The sequence below is a fragment of the Mobula hypostoma genome, chromosome 24, assembly GCF_963921235.1.
Source record: "Mobula hypostoma chromosome 24, sMobHyp1.1, whole genome shotgun sequence".
Taxonomy (NCBI): domain Eukaryota; kingdom Metazoa; phylum Chordata; class Chondrichthyes; order Myliobatiformes; family Myliobatidae; genus Mobula; species Mobula hypostoma.
The window spans coordinates 20040304-20065967 of NC_086120.1; the positions used below are offsets into that span (position 1 = coordinate 20040304).

Below are 25664 nucleotides of genomic sequence, written 5' to 3' on the forward strand. Positions count from 1 at the left end.
TCACCAAGGTCTGTGGGACAATAGTATTGAATGCCACCAAGGTCTGTGGGACAATAGTGTTGAATGCCAAACTGAAATCCAGAAAGAGCATTCTGACATAAGTGTCCTTGTTTTCTAGATGTATCAGGGCTAGGTGCATGACAGCAACAATGGCATCGAAAAAACATAATTTTTATTAGTCAAATCTCTGGGGTTCAATTGCACTGACAGCTTACAGACAGCATCGGACCGGCAACCTTTCATCTTCCCCAAACACTGCCTGACAAGTAATATTTACGCTCTTTTTAATGAGATCTTAAGCAACTGTAAAGTCGTAATATTTTTTGAACTCTTCAGATTTATAAGATTGAGCAGCAGTCCCCAGGAGAAACTCCGCCTATCGTTTTGAAAGATCCCTCCTACTCGGACAACATTGGCCAATTGTGATGGGTTATTGGGGTTCCCGGAAGTCCCTGACTGGTCCAGACGCATTGTGGGAGTTTAATGTGCGTCCAAGATGTCAGCGTACATGCGGCTCGGTTCACTGAGTCGCTTGTTCACTGGAGGCGGTAGGTTTCGATGTCCTTCTTCCACTGCGGTCCCCAGCCATGCTGCAGTTGGTAATAAATCTGGGGCAACTGCTGCTGCTTGTTTTACAAAGCGGTTGCACTCAGTTGCGCCTGAGCGTTTACTGGGCTGCATACAGTGCTGGACGGTAACCAGGGTGACTAATGCGGCCTGTGGCAGTGGCATCGCTCCCGGTACTTGTTTCCAGCAGACACGAAGCTTCCAGGACTTCAGCGAGAGGAGCGGAGGTAATTCGATTCACTCCGAGGATGATGGTGTGGAAGGCGGAGCGGGAGATGGTGACGATGGAGCTGCTGCTCCTGCCATGACAGCGCTGTCTCCCATGATCGTGCCAGATGTTTTCCCCAATGTTCCCTTGATCGCAGTCACCAGGAATCCAGTGTTTCCCAGATTTATTAAAATTATCGAGGTAAGAAGTCCGCGGCAGGCCATTCACACTCAGTAAAGCAACTCGTTCACGAAATACAATAATCTAGTTTAACAAGTTTTAATGAATCCCTTTGGGCTGGATGGGGATGTCCTAACTTTACACGTGAATAGTTCCTCAAATAGATGCAACTGAAAACACGGAGAAGAATAATATTATGTTTTTTTTTAAAAAGCAGTGGGAAGGTGTGTGGATCTTTGAAATATGAGAATTAAATTTAAAACCATGTATAAACATGCAACCATTATTTTAAGCAGGCAAATAATGCAGAGTGCATGTTTTAATTCATTAATGGGCTGTAGGTGTGGTTGGTTGACTGAGCTGCGATTGCCCTTGAGAAGTTAATAAACCACCCTATAGTCCACCACCGCCCGCCCGCCTCCAAATGATGGTGATGGAATTCTGATACTGGTAAATTTCATTATTAACAGCCTCCTTCATTGAGAGACAGTTTCCAAGATGTGTGTGGTCCATGATTTTAAAGGTCTCATCACGGGCCTTTTTTGGAGGGCACGTAGATGTACAGCAGGTAGAGAACCTAAGCTTTGTGGATGGAGTGGTGAACTGAGTGCTAATCAAACAGAAGCTGTCATCTGGGGAGATGTTTTGTGTCTCAAGTGTCGTAACTTCAACATGTGGAGAATATTTCATTGCACTCCTGTGGAGCATTGTGGATGTTGGGGAGGCTTTGGGGAACCAGTGTTGGTGAGTCACTCATTGTAAACCTATTCATATGGCCATCTTTACTGCTGTTGCATGTCTGATGCAATACAAGGCAAGCAATTGCATCAGATGTGCCATAAGTAAGAACCTTTGGGGAGTTGAGTGAATGTTCAGAACTAATTTGAATTTTACTGCAAGACTGTTTAAGATTCTGCATTAATGGATTAAAAATTTATTTAGAATATTCTAAGAACGTTTGAATAAGAAAACTTAGTCTCCCTTCTACTGCCAGGCTATCAGTTGAGCTTTGTGTGGATAACTTATTCAATGACTTATTCTGCTATCCATGGTCTCCTCTACTGTAAAGATGAAGCCACACTCAGGTTGGAGGAACAACACCTTATATTCCGTCTGGGTAGCCTCCAACCTGATGGCATGAACATTGACTTCTCAAACTTCCACTAATGCCCCACCTCCCTCTTGTACCCCATCTGTTTTATATATATATATATATGCACACATACATACACACATACATACATACACACACACACACACACACACACACACTTTCTTTTTCTTTCTCTCCTTTTTCTCCCGCTGTCCCTCTTACTATACCCTTTGCCTATCCTCTGGTCTTCCCCCCTCCCCCTATTCTTTCTCCCTACGCCTCCTGTCCCATGATCCTCTCATATCCCTTTTGCCAATCAACTGTCCAGCTCTCGGCTCTATCCCTCCCCCTCCTGTCTTCTCCTATCATTTCGGATCTCCCCCTCTCCCTCCCACTTTCAAATCTCTTACTAGCTCTTCCTTCAGTTAGTCCTGACGAAGGGTCTCAGCCCGAAACATCGACTGTACCTCTTCCTATAGATGCTGCCTGGCCTGCTGCGTTCACCAGCAACTTTTATGTGTGTTGTTTGAATTTCCAGCATCTGCAGATTTTCTCGTGTTCGTGACTTTCGTAATCAGTTTGCTTTGCTGATGTCATAAAGCTGAAGAAGGTCAATCAGCCTGTGTATTTAATTGAGTAGTCCTGTTTGTTTATAAGCTGATTATTACCCTGCTTTTTGCTGAAACCTTGAGACAAATAAATGGAAGTTGATGAGTGCAAAATGGCACTTGTACAGTAGAAAATCTGTAATGTTATTTTAGGTCGTGTAAAAGCATGTAATTAAACCATATGACCATATAACAATTGCAGCACAGAAACAGGTCATCTTGGCCCTTCTAGTCCGTGCCGAACTCCTACTCTCACCTAGTCCCACCGACCTGCACTCGGTCCATAACCCTCCATTCCCTTCCTGTCCAGGGATCTATCCAATTTAACTTTAAACGACAACATCGAACCTGCAATTGTAATTTTGTACTAAGCTCAAGACAGCCAAGTCTCAGAGTCAGAGAGTGTTCTTGATCACTGTCTGTGGGTGGCTTAGACAGGGAAATTAATGTGTTGCCTAATGAAACTTGTTTAGAAATAATGGTTGCTAACTTGAACTACTTTTAGGCAGCACAGTGGCAGAGCTGTTAACGCTGCTGAGCAAAGCTCCCAACCACTGCTACTGTCTGAGTGATGTTTGAACTTTTGGTGGACATGTAAAAGAGATCGAAAGAAAGGAGTAGAGGGAACTAAATGGGAGAAAGGCACTCATTGGGATTCTTTGAGAACTGACAGATCCTCAAGGGGTTCCAGTGCTGCTTCCTGAATCCTAAGGAGAAAAGAGACAGGGCCAAGCGCTTGCGGAGAAATGTGGCAAATACCTCAATAGTTACAAACTAATTTCTATAGTCATCTTTTGAGGTTATGTTGATTACCAATAGAATCTGTCTGTAAAAAGTGTGTTGCAGTGCTCCTTTCAGGTCTAAACTTGAGGCCTTGGTTTTTAATATTTAAAATAATTTTCTATCACAGTAATATGAATGCTCACTCCTTTTTAGGTCAGAAATAAAAAGTTGATGGAACTGCTTCGAAGGAAAGTGCGTTTGGCTCTGCCATATGCAGGAGTATTTCTTAAAAAAGATGACAAGTAAGTGAGTCCTGATGAAGGGTCTCAGACTGAAACATTGATTGTTTATTCCCCTCTGTTTCCGTAACTGCTGTTCCACTGGACACTCAGAAATGTGTTCTATACTCTAGTGATACAAACTGTGGCTTGGAAAGGGAAAATATAATTTTGCAGAGTTATTTGATGCTGCAGCTGAGAGCAGAGTAATTAGACAGAGTTTGTCTGTTCATTGGCTGCATGGTGTGGTGTCCCTGTAACTGGAAAAGGGTCCAGAGGAGGTTCGCAGAATGATCTTGGAAATGAAAGGCATAACATGTTAATGTCTCTGAGCCTGGACTCAATGGACTTCAGAAGGATGAGGGGTGAAGTTTTTTTTGGCGTGTGCGTGCGAGTCTGTCTGTGCATGCGTCCGTGATGATGCCTTTCTCATGGCTTTTACAAGGCACAGAGTGAGAGAGAGACTGTGTGACGCGCCACTCCTCACATAGACATTTTCGCAGTATTTTTCTCTTTTTTTTTATTTGACGAGGTTGAGTTGCGATCTCGACACTCAACCTGGCGCGGATGGAAAGTGTACTCAGGAGCGGACCCGACTGGTTTCGAACCTGGGAACCTCCGCTCCCGGCTCCGGCGCCAATGTCATTGCACCACCAGCCGGCCTCGAGGGGTGAAGTTATTAAAAGCTACCAAATACTGAAAGGCCTAGGCAGAGTGTTCCATGGAGAGGATGTTTCCATTACCGGGAGAGCCTAGTCAGAGGATGGTAAATCTATGGAACTTGCTGCCCCACAGGGCTGTGGAGGCCAAGTCATTGGATGTATTTAAGGTATTGATAGATTCTTGATTGGTAAAGAGGTTAGGAGTTATGGAGAGAAGCCAGGAGAATAGGTTTTTTTAAAAAAAATAGCAGCCATGATTGAATGGCCCAATTTTGCTCCTATATCTTATGGTCTTGTAAATGCTGCCCGACTTTTGTGTTGTTGAGGCAAGTTAATAGTTCTAGTAGACAGACACTGAAATTTGTAGAGCAATGGAGAAAGAACGAGGGAATGGAATCAATAGGTAGATCTTTCAGAGATCTACAAAGACTCAGTGAGGCTAATAACTTTTTCCTGATCTGTGTGATTATAAAGTCCTTCTAAATATCCTAAAAATTAGAGAATAAGTCATGGCCGTTTGTGCAGGATAATAAATTTCTGAGCCTAGAAGGTCAGTCCAGTACTGATGAGCAGTAATGTCACTGGTGTTTTACTATCAACCTTGTGAAAATGATATAGAAGTGTTTTCAGAAGACAGGCTATCTGTCTTCAACTAAAATGAATAGCTATTTCTTCCTTCCCTAAATTTCTACACAAATTTTACTTGAGGAGCTGGAAAATTTAGAATTTTTTTCAAAATAAAATGAATCAGTACTATGTTTGTAGCTGCATATGGCTCCCCAGAGGCTTAGATGGTTGATAAATTAATAAAAATTCAAATTTGCCCACATTTTTGTATTTGGTTAAATATTAAGCAGCTTCAATTCCATGGATTTACATGGGGGGCAGCATTTTCAGTGGGTTAGAGAAATGCTTAACTATGAATGTTCATGATCTCATATCAGAAATTAAAAGTAATCAGCTTGACTTTTCACTGCTGCTCTCCTAGTGATTCCTACTATAAAGTCTTCACTGGATGGATAGTGAATTAAGATAATGTAATAAAAGTCTGTTAATGCTAACATGTAATGTGTGACTACTTGTTGCTGGGTAGACAATTTCAGAACAGGAAGGTATAACGTTGAAAGGAAAAAAAATTAAAGATCTGTTACTTTATTTCTGTCTCACTCAGATTCGATGTCTTCAATTGAGCTTAATGCAATTAATGTTTAAACTTGGAGAATTTACTGGTTTTATATGAGTACTGTCAAAAATTTATTTTCAAATTCTTAATTTTTTTGCAGCTTTCTTTTAAACCTTTAACGGTGATACAGAGTTTAGAAATCTGTAAGAGGGCTGATATTTGTTTCTGTTTCTGCCAACACACAGCAATGAATCTGATGTAGTTGAAAATTTGGGTGAGATTTACCAAACGGGAACATTCGTTCAGATCCATGAGATGCAGGATTTGGGAGACAGACTGCGCATGATTGTAATGGGACATAGAAGGTAAGTAAGACATTGCATTGAATTACCTCATTTCTTACTGTTTAAAAAAAACAATCGCATGTTTACATTTTAAAGATTTTTATTGTTAGAAGTGAGGTTCTATAAACTTTCTTCTCTCTGATAAAGTGTGTTGCTTATAATATAACGCATAGCACAACACTTTACAGTACAGGCAACCCAGGTTCAATTCCCACCGCTGCTTGTAGGGTGTTTGTATGTTCTCTTCGTGAAACCAGATGCTCCGGTTTCCTCCCAGAATCCAAAGATGTACCGGTTGGTAGGTTAATTGGTCATTGTAAATTGTCCCGTGATTGGGCTGGGATTAAATCAGTGCAGCATGGCTCGCAGGGTTGAAAGGGCCTGTTCCATGCTGTATCACAATAAATAAATTTTAATTGCCCTCAACTCAATAAAATGACTTGTTTTGATTTTGGTATTGGTATGACCTCGAGTTTGTTACTTAGTGTATGAGAGGTCTTGTCAAGAGTCTGATAACAACAGGATAGCAACTGTCCTTGAGCCTGGTGATGTATGCTCTTAAACTTTTGTATATTCTGCCCAATGGGAGAGGGGAAAACAGGGAATTACTAGAGATTTGGGCGGGGGGGGTGGATTCTTAATTAAGTTGCTTGCTTTCCCAAGGCAGTGGGAAGTGTAGATAGAGTCAGTGAAGGGGAGGTTGGTTTGTGTGATGAACTGAACTACATTTAAATCTGTCTGCAATTTCTCATGGTTTTGAGCAGAGCAGTTGCCATACCAAACTGTGATGCATCTGGATTTTGTGATCAGTTGTACTGTAATTTCTCACCGCATTTTTTTCTTGATATAGTTGTGACAGATTACTGAATAAATTTAAAGTTTTGGCCAGAAAACTAAAAGCTGAAATATAAACAGAAAATGCAAGTCAGGTTGACAGCATACAGCAATTTCTGCCCTTTTATGTTGCTTTTCCTAAAGGACTTGTCTATTCTACTGCCTGTTATTGAAAATTTGTTCCATAGTTCTTTATTTAAAAACATTCAAAATTCCTATTTTTGTTTGATACCTAGTAACTATAAGTCTGTGATCAATAATCTTAGTTTGGATGTTTGCAGGTCTCAATACATTTCCTTCTCTGTTTCATTTGAGTTCCTAATTCCATAAAGGTATTCATGAGGAACAAAAATGGCCTGAAGCACTTTAAAAGCAACGAACTACCAGTGAATTGGGGTTTAACCTCACAGGATTTTGAGACAGCAGAAATAGAGTTCCCACTGAGCCAATTTTGTTGCCCTTAGTTGATTGGATCTAGGTTTCTATGATTTTTTTTTGTTATCTTATGTTGACTCTAAAATGTTTATTGATTTTTGTTCCCCAGAATCCAGTTAACCAGGCAGCTGGAAGTAGAGGCTGATGAATCAGTACCTGGGGAATTTGAGCAGAATCAACCAACTCAGGAGAAACAAAAGCCCGACAGAGTAGATAGAACCAATGGCCAAAGCTCAGAGATGTCCTTAAATGTGGAATCCCATCTACCCCCAATGGGTGAAGTTCTAATGGTAGAGGTGGAAAATGTTTCTCATGAAGACTTTCAGGTTACTGAAGAGGTCAAAGTAAGTATAAATGGTAATGCTGAAGTGTCACATTCTCAAAGCATTTGTGTTGTGTTATCTTCAGTCCCGTTCACACAACAAAGAGTGGAAGCTGTCGGAAATACTCAACATGTCAGGCCACATCTGTGGGAAGAGAAACAGAGTTTAAAATTTTGGTTTACAAACCCTTAGTCAGAACTGGGAAAGACCAATCTATACGAAGGGTGGGCAAGGACTGTCTCTGATGAGGTAAACCGGGGTGATGATGGGGATAAACTATAAACAAGATTATCTGGTCAGTAAGTGAATAGGAGCAGTTAAATAGTAAAAATATAGACAAAATAACGTGGGCAGAAAATGGGAGCTGCAAAATGTAGAGCAGGGCAACGTGCCTGGCAGGTCAGGCTGAGCATGTCCTCCATTGTTGGAGGGGAAAGAAAAAAATACAGTTCAGCTACTGTTACAGAAGAATGACTGATACAGACCAAGAAATCAAGGTACCTACTTGAAGTTATTAATTTCAATATTGAGTCTGGAATACTGCAACATGCCCAAATAGAAGATGAGATGCTGTTCCTCAGGCTTGTGTTGGGCCTCATTGTAATGGTGCAGGTGACCACTGATGGATAGGTCGGGGCGGAAAGAAGAATCAAAGTGGCAGGTATTGGGAAGGTTAGACTGAACACAGGTTCTCTACTATGTGGTCACCTAAACTGTGTTTAGTTTCCTCAATGTAGAGGAAGCCACACTGTGAACACTGAATGTAAAGCATCAGAAAATGCAAGAAAATCCCTTGTTTATTGCATTCACTGCCACTTCTCTTCCAGGAATGCCTGTGCTCTGTTCTCCAAAAGGACCTCTTTCTTTCTTTCTTGCTTCGTTCTCCCTCAATGGCATCTATTTCCCTTCTTGTCCTTAATAAGATGTTAACCTGCAGGTGGAGGACAGGCCCAACCTGGCCTGCTGCGTACGTCTTCCTGCTCAGAATTTCAGAATTCCTGTATTATTTCGTCAATCTTCTCATTCTAAAATCGTTCCTATTCCCTCAGTGACCAGGTAAGCTTGTTTGCAGCTTATTTCCATGGTCACCCTGGTTTTACCTTATCAGAGACATCCTCCCTCTGTCATCTTTCTTGCAACTTAACACCTTCCTTTTGTCTCCTTTCCAGTTCTAACGAAGAGTCTTCGACCGGAACTGTTATCTCTGTTCCTTTTCCCACATGCAGGCTGACCCACTCACTAATTCCAATTTTTTTTTATTATAACTATTTTACATTTCCCAAACCTGCAGTAATTTCATGTTTACTTAACATATGGTTCCTGCTCTTGTGCTTTCCAGCAATTTTCTGTAGTAAATTATTTAGGCAATGATGCAAATAAAAATACCGGTGCCAATAGTTTTCTTCTCCACTCTTCGAAGTGATTCCACTTCGTAGCCATGGTCTTTGCTAATCTCCAGAATTTTGGTCAAGTTCTGGGGGTGCCTCTCAAATCTTTGATCACTGATGCTTAACCATCAAGGATCCATTTATCCCCCCATGTTCCCAAGATCTGCCTAGATTTTGCCACCTGCCTACACACCAGGGACAATTTATAATAGCCAATTAAGCGGCCGTCCTCCGTGTCTGGGATGTAGGATAAAACCAGAGGAAATACACGTAGTCAAAGGGAGAACGTGAAAGCACCTCACCGGCATCTTCAGAAGTTAGGACTGAAACCTGGGTCACTACCATTATGAGACCAGCAGCTCTGTTAGCTGTGCTATCATGCTGCCCATTAAGATTTAATAACAATTTGTAAGTCTTCTTGAAATGTCAGCAGATTTATTTAAATGTACAAAGTTTTTAATACTATTTCTCCAAATGGATTGAAACAAATCTTTCTCAATGTGAATAAAAATATTAACTGGCATTTTTTAAACAGGCACTTACAGCAGAAGTTGTGAAAACTATACGTGATATCATTGCCCTGAATCCACTTTACAGGTAATTGCTTGAACATTCTGCACTTTCGTCTAACACCACTGGTTTAATTTTTTTTCATCTGTTCATGTCTTAAGGTATTTGCAATGGGGTGGTGGGGGATAAACAGCCAGTGTAGCAGAATAAGTATATTACAATACTGTGCATGGCACAGAATAATAAGTACCAAAGGATTTTAGAGCAATAATGACAATAGGAACAGCTGTGAATTTGATTTGCCTATCATTGGCAGTAGGAGTTATAAAAGGGATATGCTTTCATAGTTTATCATTTGACTACTGTGTGGACAACTTGGTGTATAGTTTGGAAAAGGTAAGCATGTTCCCATGTGCTGGTGCTCTTTTCAACTTGGATACTGGAATTCAGTATTTATTTAATTCCATGCTATAAGTAGACTCTTTTCCTAGGGAAATATGCATTAGATAATTAGCTCCAGCACATTGATGGGCAGCAGCAATTTGGCCACATCATGCATTTTAATGCACCTAGAGGTATTACCAGTTTTACAGTATTTTCTTCCTCTCCTTTGTCATAATAACTTTTCTATATTCATTATAATTTGGAGGATAAAGATGAATTAAGTGAGTGGAGAATTTATTTATCAGGTTGATTTAGATTTAGATTATGAGGACACTCAGTTCCTTGTTTGTCATTTAGAAATGCATGCATTAAAAAATGATACAACGTTCCTCCAGAATGATATCACAAGAAAACACAGGACAAACTAAGACTAAAACTTACAAAACCACATAATTATAACATATAGTTACAACAGGCAAAGCAATACCATTGGGGGGGAAAAAAGTCTCAAAGTCCCAATAGCCTCATCATCTCACGCGGGCGGCAGAAGGGAGAAACTCTCCCTGCCATGAACCTCCAAGTGCCGCAAACTTGCTGATACAGCACCATTGGAAGCACCCGACCGCAGCAGACTCTGAGTCCGTCCGAAAACTTCGAGCCTCCGACACAGCCTCTCCGAGCACCATCCTCTGCCGAGAGCTTCAACCCCGTCCCGGCCGCCAAGCAACAAGCACAGACGAGGACTTGGGGTCTTCCCCTCTGGAGATTCTGGATCACACAGTAGCAGCAGCAGCGAAGCAGGCATTTCAGAAGTTTCACCAGATGTTCCTCCATGCTCTCACGTCCGTCTCCATCAAATCAGGATTGTGCACGGCACCCTACTTGATAAATAACAGACATCACCATCCGAGTGGCCGCTGCGAGCTCCGTCGCGTCGCCATCTTCTCCTCCTCCAGATGGAGTATTGTGAGAAAATACAAGGTTATCCATTGGAAGTAAGATTTTTTTAAACAGTGTGAGACAATATTTTGCTCTACTTATTGATCTAGGGGTTGTAATTCTTCAGCAAGTATGCAGGTACAGCAAGAGAGCATGCCGGTACTTAGAAAGGCTGTTGGAATGTTTGGGTGGTGGGATGGAGATATATCTCCATACCAAAGGAGGTGTAAGGTGCTCCTTCCCTCTGCTAGCCTGCAGGTCACCCTTGAGCAAGCACTTGCTTAGCCCCCCCCCGCCCTCCACCAGATCAGGGACACATGAAGCCATGGGAGCTGGTGGTGGATGGTCATATGAGTAACTGGTGCATGTCACAAGTCCTGGTTATGTGACCAGTGATGCCAGGCAGACATCCTCTGAAGAGTCACCCATCTTGTAAAGACACTGCCCAAAAGAAGACAATGGCAAACCTCTTTTGTAGAAATATTTGCCAAGAACAATCATAGTCATGAATAAGACCATGATCGCCCACATCATATAACAAAGCACATAATGATGATGATTGAAATGTTACCCTTTATTGGGATAAGAGTATTTGACCAGGGAGGATTTTCTGTAATCTTGCAAGGTAGCAGGTAGACAATGTTTGAAGTACTATGTAGAGGTTTGATCTCCGTATTTAAGAAATCGTTTGCATGCATTAGAAACAATGCAGCAAGGGTTCACTAGGTTAATTCCTGGACTGAAGGAGTTGATGTGTGAAGTAAGATTGAAGCAGCTGTGCCGAAGCTGATTAGAGAAACAGTGGAACATGGAAGATTCTGATAAGGATTGACAGAATGGATGCTTGGAGGTTTTACCTCAAAATGGTTTCAAATTACGGAATAAGATCACGCCATGCATGTGTACATCGGTAGTAAAAAAAAAACAGCATGCAGAGTACAGCAGCTGCAGAGAAGGTGCAATGCAGATAAATAAAGTGCAAGGGCACAATGAGGTAGATTGGGAGATCAAGAATTCTCTTCCTCATCTATAGAAGCCAAGTTATTCAATGCAATCAGGTGGAAATTGGCATCAAGGGAACTAAGGGATAAGGGAATGAGCAGGAAGGTAATGTTGGGAGTAAGACTGAATCGGCCATCATCTTATTGGATGGTGGAAGAGGTTTGAGGAGGTTTCTGCTTGCTTCTCTTGGGTGCTAAGAAAAATAATTCTTTGATTTTGTTTAAAATAGTATTAATGTCATTATTTTACCTCACTTTAAATGTGAAATTGTCCATGCTATTTTTCAGAGAATCGGTACTTCAGATGATGCAGGCAGGACAAAGGGTAGTGGACAACCCAATTTATTTAAGTGACATGGGAGCTGCTCTCACAGGTGCAGAATCACATGAACTACAAGAAGTTCTGGAGGAGACCAACGTAAGATGTCAGTTCAGGTTGTCCTGATATTTAAACCAAGCCCATTTTGGGTTTGGCCTTTTCCCATGTTATTGTTGTTACTGATATAACATATTGGACAAATCGATTGGAGGCATTATTTGCAGCCCTACTCTGATCAGGAACAGTCAGAACAGCAAAAGTGATTTGCTGTGGCATTTTTATGGTAATGGTGACAGATTAGACTTGCTCATAATGTTATAAGAATGGAGTCACAAATAGGGCATTTGGATAAATGTGGTTTGTTCCCTTAAGAGTATTGATGAGCTTTTTCTTTACACAATTCAATAGTTTCTCCTTTTTATGTTATTTTTTGAGTTCTGTGATAAAGAGCCAGCTTGAAAACAATGACCTTGAAAGCTTCAATATGATAAGCTGAATTGATCAAAGATTCAAATATTGATGTGTTGTATTTTAAAATGAATTTTGCTGTCAAGTGAATAAATGTGTTAAAATTACAGAATCTGTGTTGAAACACCACACATAGAAGTTGCTGGTGAACACAGCAGGCCAGGCAGCATCTCTAGGAAGAGGTTCAGTCGACGTTTCGGGCCGAGACCCTCCGTCAGGACTAACTGAAAGAAGAGCTAGTAAGAGATTTGAAAGTGGGAGGGGGAGGGGGAGATACGAAATGATAGAAGAAGACAGGAGGGGGAGGGATGGAGCCAAGAGCTGGACAGGTGATTGGCAAAAGGGATATGAGAGGATCATGGGACAGGAGGCCTAGGGAGAAAGAAAAGGGGGAGGGGGGGAAAAACCCAGAGGATGGGCAAGGGGTATAGTGAGAGGGACAGAGGGAGAAAAAGGAGAGAGAGAGAAAAAGAATGTGTGTATATAAATAAATAACAGATGGGGTACGAGGGGGGCTGGGGCATTAGCGGAAGTTTGAGAAGTCAATGTTCATGCCATCAGGTTGGAGGCTTCCCAGACACAATATAAGGTGTTGTTCCTCCAACCTGAGTGTGGCTTCATCTGTACAGTAGAGGAGGCCGTGGATAGACATATCAGAATGGGAATGGGACGTGGAATTAAAATGTGTGGCCACTGGAAGATGCTGCTTTCTCTGGCGGACAGAGCGTAGGTGTTCAGCAAAACGATCTCCCGGTCTGCGTCGGGTCTCACCAATATACAGAAGGCCACATGGAAAGCACTGGACACAGTCCCACGTCCCATTCCCATTCTGATATGTCTGTCCATGGCCTCCTCTACTGTATAGATGAAGCCACACTCAGGTTGGAGGAACAACACATTATATTCCGTCTGGGAAGCCTCCAACCTGATGGCATGAACATTGACTTCCCAAACTTCTGTTAATGCCCCACCTCACCCTTGTACCCCATCCGTTATTTGTTTATATACACACATTCTTCTTCTCTCTCTCCTTTTTCTCCCTCTGTCCCCTCACTATACCCCTTGCCCATCCTCTGGTTCCCCCCCCCCACTTTTCTTTCTTCCTAGGCCTCCTGTCCCATGATCCTCTCATATCCCTTTTGCCAATCAATTGTCCAGCTCTTGGCTCCATCCCTCCCCCTCCTGTCTTCTTCTATCATTTCGTATCTCCCCCTCCCCTTCCCACTTTCAAATCTCTTACTAGCTCTTCTTTCAGTTAGTCCTGACGAAGGGTCTCGGCCCGAAACGTCAACTGTACCTCTTCCTAGAGATGCTGCCTGGCCTGCTGCATTCACCAGCAACTTTTATGTGTGTTGCTTGAATTTCCAGCATCTGCAGATTTCCTCATGAATCTGTGTTGATGACTCTTTTGAAGAGCATTTGTTGCAGACTCTCATTCTGTTTGTTTATTAATTGTTTTTCTCCAATTCCATTTGAAGCTATATCTATCCCCCACCCATCTCAGTCTAGCCCCGCCTGCACTTTTTAGTCATCCAGGTTTTTCTCCCCCATCTTTATCCCAAACCTGAACCCTACTTTTTGAATTTCTCTTCATATCACAGTTCCTTTCTGTTGCTTATTTCACCTTTTCAAAAACATTTTTTAAGTACATTTTCCAACTGCTATTGACACATTTGGCTTTTGTTTATACTACTTTTCCTTCATTGTTCCTTCACTCAACCCTGGAACATCTGGTTGGCAAAGAAGAATACATCAAGATGCTCTTTATCAACTACAATACGGCATTCAATACTGTAATCCCCTCAAAACTAGTCAAAGAAGCTTCAGGACCTTGGCCCCAATATCTCATTGTGCAATTGGATCCTTGATTTCCTCACTTACAGACTTCAGTCACTTCAGATATACAACAATATCTCCTCCATAATCACCATCAGAACAGGTGCACCACAAGGCTGTGTGCTTAGCCCCCTGCTCTACTCACTTTACACTCATGGCTGTGTGGGCAAGCACAGCTCCAATGTCAAATGTTTGATGACACCACTGTTGTAGGCTGGATCAAAGATGGTGATGAATATAGGAGGGAGATTAAAAATCTGGCTGAGTGGTGCCACAGCAACAGCCTTTTAATCAATGTCAGTAAGACCAAGGAGTTTATTATTGACTTCAGGAGGAGCACATCTACATGGAACATTGTCACAGAAAAGCAGCATCCATCATCAGGGACCCCTACCACCCAGATCATGCTCTCTTCTCACTGCTGCTATCAGGAAAAAGGTACATGAGCCTCAGAACTCACACCACCACGTTCAGGAACAGTTACTACCCCTCAACCATCAGGCTCTTGACCAGAGGGGGTAATTTCACTCAACTTCACTTGCCCCATCACTGAACTTCCCACAAGCTATGGACTGTCTTTCAAGGGCTCTTCATCTCATGTTCTGGCTATTTATTGATTATTTATTATCATTTCCTTTTTTTTCTTCTTTTTGTATTTCTACAGTTTGTTGTCTTTTGCACACTGGTTATCTGCCCTGTTGGTGTAGTCTTTCATCGATTATGTTACGGTTGTTGGATTTATTGAGTATGTCCACAAGAAAATGAATCTCCGGGTTGCACAGTAAATGGTGATATGTATGTACTTCGATAATAAATTTACTTTGAACTATGCTGCCAACAAATTGTCACTACAACTCCAATATTAATACGGCATATTGTATAATTGAATGCATAATAGGGAAATTGAATTCTTCTTGTCAATAGATTTTCTTAAAGAATATGTATGAAATGCTTGGGTGTGTTGCTTCTTTTGTCCCTATGTTTAGATTCCAAAGCGACTCTATAAGGCATTGTCTCTGTTGAAAAAAGAGTTTGAATTGAGCAAGCTTCAGCAGCGCCTTGGGAGAGAGGTAATTAGTCATCTTATTTGTGATCTTGCCTTTCTCTCCTGTTTCTAACCTACAAACGTTTGTATTATTAATTCTTGCCACGTTGCAACCTATTTACAATATCAAGTTCTTCCACTTATTTCTGTACAAATCACAATAACTATCAATCATTGAACGTACCACCAAGTTCATTTTTGCATTTGTTTCCCAGTGACCTTGAACTGAAGATCTGTTTGTTATTTCTAGCTTGGAAACCTTAAAGCCAGTTATAGCTTCTCCTCTTCTTGAATTCAACTCATTCCAGAGGTAGAAAATGTAAGCCTGGTATTGCACAGGGCGAGTATTTGTTTAGATCTCCAGCAGGCATATTTGCTCTGATTTTTCAAGCTTTCATAACATTTTTAAATTATTTTAAATATTTAAAAACAACACCTGAGTGCTGTTAGTTTTTTTCTGATCTACAGAGTTGATCCTCAGACTGCTGCAGTTCATTCAGAACGCTGCTGCTAGAGTCCTCCCTAAGACCAAGAAGGTAGAACGTACTCAGTCAGCACACACAAAATACTGGAGGAACTCAGCAGGCCAGGCAGCATCTATGGAAAAGAGTATAGTTGACATTACAGGCAGAGACCCTTCAGCAGGACTGGAGGAAAAAAAGATGAGGAGTCAGTTAGAAGGTGGGGGGAGAGGAGGGAGAAACAAGGTGATAGGTGAAACTGGGAGGGGTGAAGTAAAGAGCTGGGGAGTTGATTGGTGAAAGAGATACAGGACTGGAGAAGGGGGAATCTAATAGGAGAGAAATGAAGGCCATGGAGGAAAGAAAAGGAGAGGAGCACCAGAGAGAGGCGATGGGCAGGCAAAGACATAAGGTGAGAGAGGGGAAAAAAGGATGGGGAATGGTGGGGGGTTGGCCATTACTGGATTACTGGAAGTTTGAGAAATTGATGTTCATGCCATCAGGTTGGAGGCTACACATGTGGAATGTAAGGTGTTGCTCCTCCAACCTGAGTGTGGCCTCGTTGTGACAGTAGGGAAGGCCATGGATTGACATGTTGGAATGGGACTGGGAAGTGGAATTAAAGTGGGTTGCCACTAGGAGATCCCGCTTTTTCTGGTGGACAGAGTGTAGGTGCTCGGTGAAGTGGTCTCCCAATCTAGTTAGGTCTCACCGATATGCAAGAGGCCACACCGGGAGCACCAGATACAGTATATGATCCCAGCAGACTCACAGGTAATGTGTCGCCCTGGAAGGACTGTTTGGGGCCCTGAATGGTAGTGAGGGAGGAGGTGTAGGGCAAGTGTAGCACTTGTTCTGCTTGCAAGGGTAAGTGCCAGGAGGGACATCAGTGGGGAGTGATGAATGGGAAGAGGGAATCGCTTCGGGAGCAATCTCTGCAGAAAGTAGGGAGCAAGGGAAAGATGTGCTTGGTGGCGAGATCCCGTTGGAGGTGGCGGAAGTTTCGGAGAATTATGTGCTGGACGCAGAGGCTGGTGGGGTGGTAGGTGAGGACAAGAGGAACCCTATCCCTGGTGGGGTGGCAGGAGGATGGGGTGAGGGCAGACATGCGCAGAATGGAAAGAGGTGCGTTTGAGGTTAGTGTTGATAGTGGAGAAAGGGAAGCCCCTTTCTTTGAAGAAGGAGGATATCTCATTAGTTCTGGAAAGAAGTGCCTCATGCTGAGAGCAGATGCGACGAAGACGGAGGAATTGCGAGAAGGAGATGGCATTCTTACAAGTAACGGTAAGAGGTATCGTTTAGGTAGCTGTGAGAGTTAGTGGGTTTATAATATACATCAGTGGATAAGTTGTCTCCAGAGATGGAGACAGAGATCAAGAAAGGAAAGGAAGGTGTCAGAAATGGACCAGGTAAATCTGAGGGCAGGGTGGAAATTGGAGGCAGAGGAAACAGCGTCAATGCAGTCATCGATGTAGCGTAGGTAAAGGGGGAGTGACTCCAGTGTAGGCTTGGAACATAGACTATTCCACGTAGCTGACAAAAAGACAGGCCTACCTGGGACCCATGCAAGTGCCCATGGCTACACCTTTTGCTTGAAGGATGTGGGAGGAGCTAAAGGAGAAATTATTGAGAGTGAGGACCAGTTCTGCCAGACAGAGGAGAGTGGTGGTGGAGGGGAACTGGTTGGGTCTGGTCTCCAGAAAGAAATGGAGAGCTTTGAGGCATTCCTGGTGGGGATCACTCCAGTTCTCAGATTGCTACACTGACTTCCTATCCATCAGAGGATTGACTTAAAAATATTACCACTGGTTTATAAAGCAGTGAATAGTCTAGGGCCAAAATCCATCTCTGATCTCTTGCTACATTATAAACCTTACTGAGCTCTCAGGTTGTCTGGGACAGGTCTGCTTCCGTCTCCAGGGTCAAAACTAAACCTGGTGAAGCCGCTTTTTGTGACTATGTTCCATGTGTCTGGAATAACCTTCCAGAGGATCTGAAGTCTGCCCCAGTTTTATGCTCTTTTAAATTGAGGCCTGAAACTTTTCTTTTCGCTATAGCTTTTAACTAGAATCTTCTGCACTGTAACTTAAATTTATCATATCTATTTTTGTCTGATTTTATTCTCTTAATATTGTCTGAAATTTAATGTTTGATTTTTGTCTCTTGTTCTACGTAAAGCACTTTAAAGTGCCTTTTGTTTGGAAAGTGAGGTGTGGGCCTCCGATAGTCAGAGTCGGCCATGGATATTGTGTCCTAGTTGTCTAGATATGCAAGTCTGGGTAGTACGATACGGAGAGCAAGCTATTGCCCATGTAGCACGCTCCCCCTCTCCACACAACTAATGAACCTAAAGGAATGACAGAGACCAATACAGTTTGGTACCAGCAGCATTGCAGGAGTTACCAGTCAACATTGAACTCAACGTAGGACTGCCTCAGGGATTCCAGCTCCGAATTTTTCCCTCAGGGTTTACTCCCGAAGCCTTCCCCATAAGTGGGTATAGCCACAAGACAGTAGAGGTTTGAGAACAGAGTTTTCACTCTCCTAGATGAGCTGCCAACCACAGCTGACGAGCCCCATCTGCCCGAAGTGACTGAGTTTAAGGTGTCAGTAAGCTGCCTTTGTCTCTTCTGCTGTCAGTAGAAACAGTTCCGCTGGGCTTAGTAGCTAAGCCACACGTGGAGGTCAGGACCTGGACTTGGTTGCCAGAGGGTATTTGAGGCGCATGCCATCGGGAGCATTTAATGGGTAATGGGAGATTGTTTCCATTACCACCCCGGCTATAAAGTGACTTTGTTCATTCTTAGGTCGAAGAGAAGATCAAGCAGACTCATCGTAAGTACTTGCTTCAAGAGCAGTTGAAGATTATTAAAAAGGAGCTGGGGCTGGAGAAGGAAGATAAAGATGCCATTGAGGAGAAGTTTCGAGAAAGGCTGAAGGAATTGGTTATTCCGAAGCATGTCATGGAGGTTATTGATGAAGAACTGAACAAACTCAACTTGCTTGATAATCATTCTTCTGAGTTCAAGTGAGATTCCCGCAGATTTTTACAGATACAGAACTTTTCCAGTTTCCTTACTGTTCTTTTATTGAAGGGAATGGAACATTTCTTCAGCTTTATTTTGGTAGAGAGAAAATTTGAAGTTTGGTAAGATCTGTTTGTGGCATGTACAAATGATTGGACAAAAATTTAGGTGGTATGATAAGTGAGCTTACAAATGACACAAAAACTAAGGGATTTATGAATAATGAGAAACACGAGATTCTGCGGAGGCTGGAAATCCAGAGCATTAAGCAGTTACTCTTAGAGCAACAGACACAAAATGCTGGAGGAACTCAGCCGGTTGGGAATAAACAGTTGATGTTTCAGGCCGAGACCCTTCATCAAGATCATGATCAGATCATGCTCCTTCAGGCCATCAGGATTTCCCGGTGCCCACCCATTTTAATTCCACTCTTCATTTCCATTCTGACAAGTCAATCTATAGCTTCCTTTGCTACCACAATGAGGCCACTCTCAGGTTGGAGGGGCAACACTTCATATTCCATCTGGGTGGCCTCCAGCCTGGTGGCATGAACATTGATTTCTCTAACTTTTTGGTAATTTTTCCTCCCTCCCCTTTCCCTCCTTTCCCAATCCCCATTCTGGTTCCCCTCATACCCCTTCTCCTCACCTGCCCATCGCCTCTCTCTGATGTCTCTCCTCTTTCCTTTCTCCCATGGTCAACTGGCCTCTCTTATCACATTCCTTCTTCAGCCCTTTACTTTTTTCACCTATCACCTTCCAGCTTCTCCCTTCATCCCACCCACCTTCCCCTCACCTGGCTTCACTTGCCAGCTTTTATTCCTTCCCTTCTCTCCACCTTATTCTGGCTTCTTCTTCCTTTCCAGTCCTGATGAAGGGTCGCAGCCTGAAATGTTGACCATGTATTTGCTTCAATAGATGCTGCCTGACTTGCTGACTCCCTCCTGCATTTTGTGTGTTGAAAATAATGAGGAAGTTTGTCAAATGATACAGCAAGACGTATCAGGTGGAAATATGGGCAGAGAAAATGACAATGGAGCTTAATCCAGCCCAGTGCAAAGTGTTGTATACTGGAAGGTCAAATGTAAAGATACTGTACATTCTTAATGGCAAGACTTTTAACAGTGTTAATGTACAGAAGGTTCTTGGGGTCAAAGTCCATAGTTCCCAGAAAGTGGCCGCACAAGTGGATAGGGTGATGAGCAAGGCATATGGTATGCTTGCCTTTATTAATTGAGGCACAGAGTTCAAGAGTCTCGATGTTGCAGCTTCATGAAACTCTGGTTAGCCTGCATCTGGAATATTGCATTCATTTCTGTCCTCCCCATTATAGCAAGAAAATGGAGGCTTTGGAGAGGTGCAAAGTAAGTTCACCAGAATTAGAGGCTATTAGCAATAAGGAAAAATTGAAGAAACTGGATTATTTTCTCTGGAGTTTTAAAGGCTGAGGGGAGACTTAATTGCAGTTGATAAAATTATAAGAGGCATAATTTGGTATATGGTCTTTTCCCCAGGATGGAAATATCCAATACTCAAGGACACAAACTTAAAGTGAAAGGGGGAAAGTTTAAAGGAGATTTGGAAGGCAGTTGTTTTTTTTTAACACAGATAATAGGAGGGCCCGAAACCCACTGTTGGGAAGATCTGATAACTTTTAAGAGGAATTTAGGCAGGCACATGAATGGGTAGAGGATGGAGGAATATAGACTATATTCTGGCAGAATCAATTAGTTTAACTTGGTACCACAATCACCTCAGGCATTGTTTTGAACACCCTGTTATGTGAAAGATGGTGAAGAAAATACATTCCTGGAGTTGATGAATTAAAATATAATTGTAAGAGCAAAATAGCGACAAGCAGATAAATTGCAGTGAAAAGTCAAAATGGGTTGAAATATTCTCTGCAATAAAAAGTTGACAGTCTAATTTTAAATAACTTGTGTATGTGCCTTTCAGAATGTCAATCTCATATGAAGATTTCTTTTGAAATTTAATTTCTGTAGTAATTCTCAAAGAAAAACATTTATATAATTATTGATCTTAGTGAAACCATATGAAAGGATTAAAGTAGTCTGATAGGAAATAGATGATATGTAGATTCAAAAGGATATGCCAAGAAAATGGCCAAATGCTAAAACAACAATATTAAGTTAAAATTGGACTTAAAATTCATGGAGCAATTAAAAGTTGGGAAGACGCATTAAAGTCATGTGAGCCAGTTTGTAATTATATACCATTTCAGTGAGAATCTATAAATGTATTTTTATTTACTGAATATATTTAGAGATACAGCATGGAATATTCAAGCCACACCGCCCCACAACCCTTAATGACCCTGATTTTATCCTAACCTAATCACCGGATGGTTTACAATGACCTATTAACCTACTTTGTACGTCTTTGGACTGTGGGAAGAAGCCGGAGGACCTAGAGAAAATGCAAGCATTCCATGGGGAGGGCACATAGGGACTCTGTACAGAGAACGTTGGCATTGAACTCCGATGCTCTGAGCTATAGTAGCATCATGCTGACTGCTATGCGACTGTGGTGCTTTACTATGTTGAGTTGATCTAGTCGCTTCAGGATTCCTGGGAGTTCTGTACCTACTTCTACTCAAATCTTGGGAGAACCACTATCCTGTTTACTTGATAATCTAGCTGCCAATTCTTGCATACTGAGGTGAAAGATGGTAATGAACAGCTCAGCAGGAAACAAAGAATGCATGTAGGCAGCTGAATACAATCCAATTGTGACCATATCATTTCTTCAAAATAGCAGTGTGCTATTTAGGCTGCTTACAACTACAGTGATTTTACATTTTACCGTGCTAACTCTTATCTTATGGCAAATGAGATTTACTATTAATTATGACATGTAGTCAGTTATAATATGTGAAGTAACGTAGCATATCAATTTGAGCTGTCAGTGCACTGAAGTGCAAGTCTGCTTGTCAGAAGATTGCAGACATGCTACTTGTATACAGTGGTGTTGAAAACTTTGTGAACCCTGTAGAATTGTCTCTCTTTCTGCATAAATATGATCTAAAATGTGATCAAATATTCACGCGTTCTAAAACTAGATAAAGAGAACCCAACTAAGTAAATAACACAAAAACATTATACTTGTTCATTTATTTATTGAGAAAAATAATCCAGTATTATATCTATTTGTCGGAAAAAGTACGTGAATCTTTGCTTTCAGTAACTGGTGTGACCTCCTCGTACAGCAATAACTTCAACCAGATGGTTCCAGTAACCATTGATCAGTCCTGCACATCAGCTTGGAGGGATTTTAGGCCATTTCTCCTTACAAAGCTGCTTCAACTCTGTGATGTTGGTGGGCTTCCTTGCATGAACTGCTTGCTTCCAGTCCTTCCCCAACATTCCTATAGGATTAAGGTCAGGACTTTGAATCTGCCATTCCAAAGCACAAATTTTCTTCTTTTTAAACTATTCTGTTGTTGATTTACTCTTTTTTTTGGATCATTGTCTTGTTGCATTATCTAACTTGTAATAAGCTTCAGGTGACGTACTGTTTCCCTGATGTTCTCCTGTAAAATGTCTTGATGCAATTTTGAATTCATTGTTTCCTCAATGATTGCAAGCTGTCCAGGCCCTGAGGCAGCAAAGCAGCCCCAAACCACGATGCTTCACAGTTAGGATGAGGTTTTGGTGTTGGTGTGCAGTTCCTTTTTCCCTCCAAACATAGCAATGTGCATTTCTGCCAAGTTCAACTTTTGTCTCAGCTGTGCACAGAACATTGTACCAGAAGCGTTGCAGAACTTCCAGGTGGCTTTTTGCAAACTTGAGACGTGTGGCAGTGTTTTTCTTTGGAAAGCAAAGCGTCCTTCCATGAACACCATTCTTGTTCAGTGTTTTTCCTATAGTGGACACATGAACAGAGACTTTAGCAAGCTCTAGAGATTTCTACAGGTCTTTTGCTGTTATCCTGAGGTTCTTTTTCACCTCCTTCAGCATTGCACATTGTGCTCTTGATGTGATCTTTGCAGGATGCCCACGCCTAGGGAGAGTAGCAACAGTGCTGAGTTTCCTCCATTTGTAGACAATTTTGTAGACTGATGAACCCTCGGGTCTTCAGAAATATTTTCGTAGCTCTTTTCAGCTTCATGCATCTACAATTCTTCTAAGGTCCTCTGAAAATTGATCTGATTAAGACATGATGCACATGAACATATCTTTCTTGAGAAGAGTAGGCTCTGTCAGTAACCTCACTGTGTGTCTTTTTTTTATAGGACAGGGCACCTCCACAACCCACACTTCCAATCTCATCTCATTGTTTGGAACACCTGACTCCAAATAGCTTTTGCAGAAGACATTACCCCAAAGGTTCACATACTTTTTCCAACAAGTACATGTAATATTGGATCATTTTCCTCAATAAATAAATGAACAAGTGTAATGTTTTTGTGTTATTTACTTAATTGAGTTCTCTTTATCTAGTTTTAGGACTTGTGTGAAGATCTGATTACATTTTAGGTCAGATTTATGCAGAAATAGAGGGTTCAGTGTTCACAAACTTTCTAACATCACGTATAACAACCAAGTTTTCTGTCTGAACTGAGCCCATCAGCCTGTCTTTGTACCATGTCCCTTTGGGCCTTTCTTATCCATTTGCGGGTCCAAATGTCTTTTAAATGTCATAATTGTACCTACCTCTACCACTTCATCCAGCAGCTTGTTTCATAGATGGCTGTGGAAGCCAAGTCACTGGGTATATTTAAAGCGGAGGTTGATAGTTATTTAAACTTTGTCGTGTTTACTAACTATGGGGAGAAGGCAGGAGAATGAGATTGAGGGGATAATAAATCAACCATGATAGAATGGCAGAGAAGACTTGAGGGGCCAAATGGCTTAATTCTACTCCTATCTCTTACAATCTTATAATCCATTAAATACATTTCAAATACTTGTGTTGCACTGTAGTATGCTGAAAATTTTGCAAGTGCATGTCAGTCTACAGACCTTTGCTTAGAAATTAGAGCTTAAAATCTTGGTGACTCTGAGCTTATTTTTACTGCAGTCAAACTTCTAGTCTAACAAAGAAAAAAACCTGAACACAGATCAAGTTGTGTCAGGGTTCAGTGGGTACAAGTCAATGCAAACTTCAACTCAATAAGATAACTGTTCAATATTTTTAAATTAATTCATAACAAATTTTAAGTAGTATAATCAAATTTTAAATTCAACTTAAAATAATATTATTGTTTTCTTGCTGACATTCTGTTTCCATTTCATCTCCTTTAGCGTAACCCGAAATTACTTGGACTGGCTGACAACAATGCCTTGGGGAAAATGCAGTGAGGAAAATGTGGATTTGAAACGAGCACAGGAGGTGCTGGAAGAAGATCATTATGGCATGGAAGAGGTCAAAAAACGCATCCTGGTACGAGAGTTGCATAGGCTTGTTAATCAGTCAGACCCAAGGGTCAATGATTTGTGTTGACATACAGATTTATAGCCTGTATTGATTTCACTTGAACAGTTTGGACTCGTATTGAACCCAGGGAAAAATTAGATGCCGAAAATTTCGAATAGAAACTTAAACATGCTGGAAATTTTCAGCATCTCGGGTAGCATTTGTGGCAAGAGAAATAGGATTCACGTCAATGATCATTTATCAGAAGTTCTGAAAGACATGACCTGTTTCCCTACAGGGAGTAGTTGTGTAGGTTGCCGGGCATTTTTCCCTTGGGAATCAGTGAAGCTAATTATAGATCCTAGTTGGAGTTATTTGGACTCTGGCTTGGAGCTTGGGTTTAAGATGTTCTGAATGTAACCAAGCCCTGCTTTTTACTGATTCAGCAGATTGCACTTGCGTGTCTGCCTTCTGAGTTCAACTAGGTATCACCTCATTCTTCCTGTGTGTTTTAAATTTAGGTTATATTGGGGAAAGGCTCCGCTTACTTATTTAATTCCATTTAAAATCTTTTTATTAATATATAATCTTCTACAGCTATAAAATACAGAAATTCAACAAATTACTATGTATATAATTAATAAAACTGAAAAAAAACCTTACATATGATAATGAAAAAAAAAGGAAAAGAAGGGAAAAAATAAACCCCAGCTAACTAAAAAAAAAACCCCCACTAACTATAAAACAAAAAAAGAGAAAAAAAAACCATTAGGATCTAACGCCTGGAGCAATACGTCTTACAATCATTTATAGATATAAAAAGAAAAAAAGCAACAACCGCCAAATCATATTTATATAACATGAAATTGGAAGGAAACCATGTAAATTGATTCAAATTAAATGAATATTTAGCAAAAGAGCTCCACCTTCTCTCAAAATCAAATCAGGGATCAAAAGTTCTACTTCTAAATTTTTTCCAAACTAAGACATAACATTACTTGGGAAAATCATTGAGTTAGTGTAGGAGCAGAGGTATCTTTCCATTTCAATAAAATAGCTATTCTTACCAACAATGTAACAAATGCAATTACATGTTGATTTGAAAATGAAATGCCCTGAATGTGATGCGGAACTATTTCAAATAGAACAGTCAATGTATTAGGTTGTAAATTAATTTTGAAAGCTTTAGAAATTGTAGAAAATAAAGATTTCCAAAAAAGATTTCAATGAGGGACATGACCAGAACATATGTGACAAAGTAGCTACTTCATTTTTGCACCTATCACAATAATTATCTATATTAGGAAATATTTTGGATAGCCTCTCCTTTGTTAAATAATAACGGTGAACAATTTTAAACTGAATTAAACAATGATTGGCACATATCGAAGAAGAATTAACCATTTTCAGAACTCGCAACCAATCTTCATTAACAAAAGTCATATTAAGTTCTCTCTCCCAATCCTGTTTAATCTTTAGTGAGAGGTTATCTTTTTGTAGTTATAAATAAGTTATAAATTCTACTAATGGAGCC

At 41.2% G+C, this 25664-nt stretch overlaps 1 protein-coding gene across 1 annotated transcript in view; it reads left to right on the forward strand.

Moving 5' to 3' along the window:
* Positions 1-484: 484 nt before the first annotated feature.
* Positions 485-25664, forward strand: part of lonp1 (lon peptidase 1, mitochondrial) — a 55280-nt gene continuing 30100 nt past the window's right edge. The window contains exons 1-9 of the mRNA XM_063032642.1: positions 485-976; positions 3593-3681; positions 5688-5807; positions 7165-7399; positions 9302-9363; positions 11889-12018; positions 15210-15293; positions 18537-18757; positions 24019-24157. Of these exons, the coding sequence (XP_062888712.1) occupies positions 497-976; positions 3593-3681; positions 5688-5807; positions 7165-7399; positions 9302-9363; positions 11889-12018; positions 15210-15293; positions 18537-18757; positions 24019-24157 (1560 nt within the window). The 5' untranslated portion in view covers positions 485-496. The remainder of the gene's footprint in view (positions 977-3592; positions 3682-5687; positions 5808-7164; positions 7400-9301; positions 9364-11888; positions 12019-15209; positions 15294-18536; positions 18758-24018; positions 24158-25664) is intronic.